Below are 8,916 nucleotides of genomic sequence, written 5' to 3'. Positions count from 1 at the left end.
TTGGGGTAGTAAGGGTGTCACACATTCTAACGAAAATATCAAATTTTCAATGTCTAAAAAATTTAAATACACCAACCAAACATAAACAAAATATCTTGAAAATTATAAAGTCAAATTATACCAACTAAATATTAGAGTCTAATATGTTAAAAGAAATTAAAACATATTATTATTATGCAGACTAGTTGACAAATTTAGTAAATTAAGCTCGTGAAATTTGCATAGACAAAAAAGAAAATTGATATGGTTAGATGAATTTTAAAACTATAAAATAGAGGCAAAATTATAACATAAACATGTTATTAAAAAAAAAAAAAAGAAGCAAGTTTTCATATATTTACAATTGTCATAACCAATATGAAAAGTCTAACTTTTTATGTGAGAACCATGTATGACATTAAAAATAGCAGACTTTTTATATTACTTATTGGTTCTAAAGTGAAAAATAACAAAAATAATAAATGAAGATTTTTCATAGATCTATGGTGTATAAATTAAACTCAATAAAAATACCAACTTTTGAGTGACAAAAATCAAGCCTCATTAATTTAATATAATTTCGGAATTGGCACAAGAACATGTAAATGGGATCATTCAGTAAAAAGAAAAATGTAAATCGGATCAGGAAACAATAAAATATATTTAATATAATTTAATATATTGCAGTCAACACTCATTGTAACGTACGCATTTTCGTCTCAGTACGTTCTTGCCAACTAGTTTCATTCTTCATTTCTTTTTAGACAATACAATTAATATGTGTTTGTTTTTACGTTTCATCGAAACAATTGAACGTCAATTTATCCTCTTTTACTTCTATATTTCTATCTTGAAAAGTGGAAAAATTGATGTTGAAACAATAAAACAAACACAATCATAGTGTCTAGTGCCCTAATGAAGTGATATAGACAAAATAGGTAGTCATTAGTTTAGGGAAAACCAAGTGTTGACGGAATGGTGTTAGTCAATTGACAATGAAATCTGGTTGGATGATTGGTTCGAGATTTTTTTTCTTCTTCTGGTTTTAATGATGATAATAAATGCAAGAGATAGTGATATAATTAAATAATATATATAAAAAGTAGAAAATATCTCTTATCTCTATCTTAAGTCACTCATTATAAAATAATAAAAAATTCTTAAGTCACAAACTTAATTTTATATAATTGAGTTAAATTTAAATTTAAATTATGAGATAAAGATTTTGTATGTTTAAGTTTTTCTTAAACATATGTTTATTTTAGAAAAAAATGGTTCTACATTGATAATGTAAAATAATTTTATATTATCATATAATTATAAATTATTACATATGATTTTGTTGACTTATAAGATGGAATAATTAAAAAGATATAACAGTGATAAATTTGTAATTAATTAACGGTGTAAAAGCACTTTGTGTTAACCTTTTTTTTTCTTTTGATTTTTCCAGTTTCAGGTTAGGTCTGAGATTGGTGTTCACCCCTATGTGATAGGAAGAGACAAATACAAAAATTTTGTTGTGTAAATAATAATTCTTAAAAATAAATATATTTAATATTTTGAAAATATAAATACTCACCATATAAGATAAGACTAGTATGTCTAAAAACTAAACAGTGGTTAAAAATATCTTTGAAATTTTTTAAGAAAAAGAGTTTTTTTTTTTTAAATGAGTAGTGTCATAATATATATATATATATATATATATATATATATATATATATTACCATTTACCAACCATAATGAAGTGTGATGTTACCGCCAACTGTATGATCTAACAGAAGGTGTAACTTGTAAGTAATATACTCAGAGGCGCTCATTTTTCTTTTCCAAAACTCCAAGCCACCAAAGTCCTCCCATTTTGGCAATTGATTTGTTAATGTTCAACTCTTTTGCTAATGTTACATATTGTTTTGTGCTAGATAATGCAATATATGCTCCGTATATAATTAATTCTGTATAAAGATAAGAAAAAACACACATATATTCATTATATACAATTAATTATATATTTTTATTTATAATTAATTTTTAATTGATTGATCGTGTAAAATCTTTTACACTTCTTTTTTCTTATCAATAAGTACTACTTTTAAAAATTTGTTTATATCATATATTTCATTTTATAATAATTCAAAATAAACATATCTAAATCTGATAGAAAGGTTTATTTTTACAACTTAATTGGGTTGGGCTTCGCCTCTCGATGTAATTTATGCATCGCTATTTAGTCAAAACATCTAGACAGAGACTCTTTTAGTTTAAAACACTTTTGGATCAATTTAGCATAGGTGTATTTTTTCCACAAGCAAATTTTTATTTAGCAACGTAATAAAGGGGTACTCTGATATGAATACAATAGTCGATTAGGATGTTTGATATACATTTTTTACTTTTTTATAAATTTAAATTTAAAAATATTATTTATTACGGTCATATTATTAGGATTAATCTTAGAGCCAACGACAACGAGGAATATTGTGGAAAAAGAAGAATAGTGATGCATTTTTATTTTTACAATAATAAAGGAGCGAAGAAATATTTTGTTGGGGCCCACAGGCTAAAATTGATTTGTTCCTTGGAATAAATAATAGTGTAAATTATTTGGTTCATGATATATACACCTTCTTTTTTCTATAAGTACACCTCCTTTTTTAAAAAAGATAATTAAAATTTTAAAATATTTTTAATTTTTAATTTTTTAATTTTACATCTACAATATTTAATTTAGTATTTTTTTTTCATACATCTTCCTTTTTTTTTTCATAATTTTTACATGCACCCTCTTACCTTTCCTTCACCCCACCTATTTTGGTAGCATGTGAAAACTAAAAGAAAAAAAAAGTGTGTGAAAAAGAAGAAGAAAGTAGAAAATTGAAAATTGAAGGTATAAAATTAGAAAATAAAAAAAAACTACAATATTTTATAATTTAAAAAAATAAATAAAGGAGGTGTACTTAAAAAATAAAGGATGTGTATATATCATGAGCCTTTTTATAAGTGCACCTCCTTTATTTTTTAAAAAACTATAAAATATTGTCATTTTTATTTTATTTTTTAATTTTACACCTTCAACTTTTAATTTGCTACTTTCTTTTTTATTCACACACTTTTTTTTTTCTCTTTCAATTTTTACATGCTACTAAAATAGGTGAGGTGAAGGAAAGGTAAGGAAGTACATGTAAAAATTGAAGAAAAAAAAGAGGAAAGATGCATAAAAATTTACTAAATAAAATGTTGTGGATGTAAAATTAAAAAAATAAAAAAAATTAAAATTATTTTAAAAATTTAATTATTTTTTTAAAAAAGGAGATGTACTTATAAAAAAAAGAGGTGTATATATCATGAAACAATTATTTTGGTAGAAGATCATGAAAGCCCTGACTCCTGAGGCAGGCCAGCCCAATATAAAAAGTTACAAAAAGTGGAACGGTGCTGTAACGGCGTGAGAAACAGGAGGGAAATCAAATTTCGTTTTAAAATGTAAACGCACAAAAAATAAAACCAATTTCAACAGGTACCGCTTTGTTCGCCATTCACTGTCTCTGGTTTCTACCCTCTTCCCTTCCCGCGCCAAACTCACACGACACCAACATTCGCCTATCGATTAGGTTTCTTCTATTCCCTCGCGTTTTCGATTCGCATTTTTCCTATTCAAATTATTTTTCAAAACCTACGCTCTTGCGCTCATAATTTGTGCAATTTGTGGTTTCTATCGCAAATATTTCATGCTTACTGAATCTACCCTTACAGATTAACCACGATGAGGCGTTTTGGTCGGTGAAGTGCGCGTGGCGACGGTGTTCCCAAGCCAGGCATGGCAAAAGTGGCAAAACCAAGTTCCGTGCCTCCGAGCTCTCATCGACTTGGCTCAGGGGCTTTGAAAAGTGGATCCATGGCTAAAAAGAAGACACCTTCGGAACTTAGGGTAAGTTGCCAAGCTCGCTACCTCAACTTAGTATGTACTTGGGCTTTGATTCTAGCATTCGATGCGTAATGGTCTTATTGTTATACTTTTGTGAACCATTAGGGTCAGCACTACTGACGGCTTAGTGGTGAGAGTTAGGGTGGTATGAATCTCGTAGTTGTTATTGTAATTCATACCCATAGAAGAAAAATTGTTATACTTTTGTGATATATAATTTCATTTTCACTGGTCCAAGAATGAGTTACTGTATGCGCTTTTTGCTTGACTAGGTAGTAGGTACATGCTTTCAAGCTGTTTCCATTATGTAGGTAATGTATAAATATAAATGGTTGCCTTGAAGTAAAATATCCCCTAGGATTATGATTTGGAAGTGAACTTTATAGACATAGTTTATGACCAGTTGTATCTCTACTATGGTCGCTCGTTTCTCATATCAATTGAAATGGAGTCTGTATCTTGGTGCACCCCTGACTCCCTCCACATATAGGCATAATACAATTTCAATTAACTAGTATATATCTGTGGTCAAGGCAAAATTTTAATTCTCATACCGTATATTCTTGACAGGGGGAGCTGTTGTGGACCTTACTGATGAATCACCATGCCCCTCCTTGGCTGAGCCTACAAAGTAAGCTTCTGCTTCTCTTTCAATCTATTATTTCATTATTTGCTGAGAACATGCTTGATTTATGTTTGCAGGATCACAGAGGTGGACAATGGACATAACAAAAAAGGATTGTGGAGGGCCCCTAGATACACTGACACACGAGTTGATGAAGTATTTACTGCCAAAAAGTCCAGGTTTAAAATTGCATCTGGAAAGGAAAATGCAAAGGTTGTTAAGTTGACATTTTAATTAAATCTTTGATCCCAAGATGTTAATGTTGTTGGTAGTGAACAATGCAAACCTTTTTACTATGCTCAGGAAAATCCATCTTTGGGACAAACTAGTAATCTGAAGAATCTTTTAGTTTTTTCGACTTTGGAGGCCAAGAGACAGCAAGGAAATTCATGGTTTGCTTCATAGTTTAGATGATTGCTTGATCCCATGGTTATGTTTTCCCAATGCTGATCTTGCTCCAAATTTGTTGTCAGCTTGGAAAATTCTGTTTCTTCAGCTGAGGTTAGCAAAAATGATGTATTACGATCTTGTCAAACAGTTGAAAAGTGCAGCCAAGGAACATTTCTTAGTGTTGCGGAGCTTTCATCAGCTGCTGATGCATCTTGTGACTTGGCTACTGTTGACATGGTAAACAATGAAATTGTCTGACTTTTTCTTACCTGTTTACTTACATTTCAGATCCTATAATTAGGCTACCAATAATAAATTATAGGGCAAAGCTTTAAAAGGACTAGTTGCATTCGAACCACATGAGGCTAATGACATTGCTGCTGATTCGGCTGAAGGACACACAGATTTGCCAACTGTTGCAGGAAACTTCTTATCTGAATGCCATCTACCTGGCCAGAAAATCCCTTTGGATCTTACTCTAAAATCAAGTATGTGGATTGTATGCTCCTCTTTTGAGAATTGGTGAGTCATGAGTGCATAGATGGACTAATGCATTTGCATCAAGCCTGGTAGGAATAGGATGCACTGGAATGAATTGAAAAGTTTTTTACACTGGGATTCATAGTTTATATAAGAAAATGAGATATTTTAGGTTTCCTTAATGCTTTTATAGATTTTAAAAAATCATTTAATTTTATGCTCAATGCTCATATAGTCTGATGAATTCTTTACTAAATGTTGTTAAGCCAATTCAACTGGATTTCTGTCAATATTAGATAGATGCACTGGCAGGTAAAACATTTTAATGATAATGTTCAGGTCGACCTATATGATAGAAGTGGGAGTCCAGTTTCATTATATTTTCAAAATTGAGAAGAAAAATATTTACATATGATGCGATAATATTGGTGTTGATGGAACTAATGAATTTACCATGTGTTCATGTTGTACTGTATGTCTGCCAAATATTTTTCATGCCATAATTTTCTTTATTTAGATGAATTAGATAACTTGTTAATATTTCATGTTTCTATTGATAAAATCTGTTGTCTATATGAAAAGCTTGTTTTGCATAGACATTGATATCTTGAACAGGAAATTGGTCTCTTTTATTTGCTTACATGTTATGTTGTTGCATTTGTTTGAGATTTGTATCTCATTTATGAGATTTGTTTATGAGCTTGTCTTGCATAGACATTGATACCTTGAACAGGAAATTGACTTTTTTTATTTGTCTTTTTATTTGTCTACATGTTATGTTGTGACATTTGTTTATGAGATTTGTATTGTATGTATTTTTCATTGCTTGCTTTGCTGTCAACTATCCTTGATGTCAATTGTGTCATTTCATGAAAACTATTTTTGACTTCCAAATTTCATGGTACATAGGTCAGCTATGCGCGGTACCATGCCTCAGTTAACCTTCCGGCGCAGTTATTTCAAGAGTCAAAATATGAGAGGTTCTGAAGGATTTAAAGTTTTACCTTCATGGATGTATCTTAAGTTCATTCTACCACCTTCAATAATATCACTCATAAACTCATCAACATCAGACGGAGGTTTTCAAGCAGTTTTCAGTATATCTGTTTATTGTTTCTTTGTAATTTTCCTCTCTCCATTTTCCTCAAGCTCTTATCCTCCCTTTTCATGCCATAGAATTGGAGTTCTTGAGGAAACGACAAGTAGCTTGGGAAGAATCCTTTCGGGACCTCTATTACATGCTGCGAAAGAACATTTATGGTCTTTTTTATGGTAATTGTTCATTATCTTCATTTTCTTTTTGTCAAATAGTGTTGTAATCATTATAAAAATATGTTTATATGATGCCTTGCCTTTTCTATTCTTCTGGATTTTTTTGTGTCTGCTTGTGAGATGTAATTTATCCTGTTTCTGCATAAAGAAAAACTATTATGATAAAAAAAATACAGTTGTTTCTTGTGATATTATTGATGCTGACTTAATTTCTATTGTTTTAACCTTCCAACTTCATTATGCGTTATTTTTTGTTAACACTTTACATCTATTTATTTATATTGGAATATGGATTTTGCAGGTGTAATGTTTTTTTTTTCCCTTTTCTAGTTTGCACTACCCGGTTTGTTAAGAGATATATCGTATTATGTGTAGCTTATTTATAAGTTTCTAATCGCATAGTGTGATAGTTTTTTGGGGAGAGTTGGTAATGTTAAGAATGATATTTCATTGATGGTATATTTCCAGATCTAGGAAAATCTCGGTGAAAGTGTAATAGGTACAAGTAATTTTATTTCTTGTCTTGCTAGGTTTTTGTCAGAGTAGTAGTCTCATTTTAGTTGTCACTTGCCAACAATTTCTGTGTTCAAGTAGAACATGGCAAGAGCATAACGAGTAACAACTCAACAAGGGATTGACTACAAACATTTTTAACTTGAACGAAGTTTATTGTTCTATACAAGTACTCGTGGTTTTTTAGGGCTTTTATTCTATATTGCTTATTTGTATTTTAGAAAGAAAAAAACTCCAGTATAACTTTTTTTAAGATAAAAATATATTTTTTATTTTTTTTATTTTAAAATATTTTAGTCTCTTAAAACATTAATTATTTGTTTTATAAAGTCTTATAATATATTTTTAGTCTCAACAATTTAACATAAATGTATGTTTAAAGTCCCTTACGGGAGGCTAACAATATCTCTTTTAATTGTATGGATGAACATTATTTTTAAATAGAAATTAAAACTAAATTTGAAAATATTTTTATGAACTGTATGGATGAACATTATTTTTAAATAGAAATTAAAACTAAATTTGAAAATAATATTTTTATGAACGTATAATATATTAAGGGCGTGTGTTGAAAAAGGTATTGTCAAGAGGGAGAGGGCAACTCTCTCGAACTCCCGCATTTATTTTGTAGGTAATCCCCACAAAACCAAGTCACTCTTTGCCTGGAACTACACCTTGAAATCAACCTTCATGCTTTCACCAAACAATTAATTAATGAAGAAAACAAAAATCCCATGAACTATTCACACAATTTCACCCTTTCACCAAACAATTAATTAATGAAGAAAACAAAAATCCCATGAACTATCCACACAATTTCACCCTTTCACCCATAGTTTTAAAAACCGGACCGGTCATCGAACTGGTTAAAGTACTGGGTCAGTGAGTTAAAGGTTGAACCGGTGGGTCACTAGTTGAATCGCATGACTCGATTTTTATTTATTTTTATTAAAAAGTATTCATATTAAATATATTTTATACTTATAAATTTTAATAAATTCATATCTTATTTTAAATTTCAATTTTTCTATCTTATTTAAAATTATTTTTATTTTTATTTTGTAAAAAAATAAATAAAAAAATTACATGTTAAACGATATATTAATACAAATTAAAAATATAAATAATATGTACATATATAATATGCTTGCAATTAATATCAGAAAATAATATATGTAATATTTACATATATATTGCATTATTAAATATATAATTTAAAATTAATAATATACTATAAAAGTTATTTAAGTTATATATATTGCAAACAAATATATTAGAACAAGTAGTTATTGTTATATTTAATAAGACTCTTTGCTTTTTCATTAAGAGATTCAATTTTCATTATTATTTTTGTGATTTATGGTCCCTTAAAAAAATTTTAAAAAAAAAAAAATAGTGGTTGAACCGGTTTGACCCACCGGTTGAACCGGAAAATTGACCGGTTTAATCCGGTTTGAAACGGGTCGATTGCATAACCGATCCAACTTTAGATTCGGACCGGCTGGACTACCGGTTCCCGGTCCAACCGGTCCGACCGGCCGGGCCGGTCTGGGTTTTAAAACACGGATTTCACCAAATAATTAATTAATGAAGAAAACAAAAATCCCATGAACTATCCACACAATTTCACCCTTTCACCAAACAATTAATTAATGAAGAAAACAAAAATCCCATGAACTATCCACACAATCTGTCGCACATTTATCCTCTGGATCTCACAACACAAAAT

The 8,916-nt window shown here is 29.6% G+C and overlaps 1 protein-coding gene across 1 annotated transcript; it reads left to right on the top strand.

Annotated features, from left to right (window-relative positions):
- The first annotated feature begins 3,799 nt into the window (after window positions 1-3,799).
- LOC145957417 (uncharacterized) lies at window positions 3,800-7,356 on the top strand. The gene is made up of 8 exons (XM_083073672.1): window positions 3,800-3,910; window positions 4,180-4,186; window positions 4,478-4,538; window positions 4,610-4,745; window positions 4,836-4,924; window positions 5,006-5,159; window positions 5,245-5,444; window positions 6,312-7,356. Exons 1-8 carry the CDS (start codon window positions 3,800-3,802, stop codon window positions 6,676-6,678), a joined length of 1,125 nt encoding a protein of 374 aa, XP_082929798.1. The 3' UTR covers window positions 6,679-7,356.
- Window positions 7,357-8,916: the final 1,560 nt, after the last annotated feature.

Source organism: Cajanus cajan, chromosome 4 (assembly GCF_000230855.2).
Source record: "Cajanus cajan strain Asha chromosome 4, NIPB_CcT2T_4, whole genome shotgun sequence".
Lineage (NCBI taxonomy): Eukaryota > Viridiplantae > Streptophyta > Magnoliopsida > Fabales > Fabaceae > Cajanus > Cajanus cajan.
The sequence above is the reverse complement of the archived record's forward strand: the minus strand, read 5'-3'. Positions and strand labels throughout refer to the sequence as shown.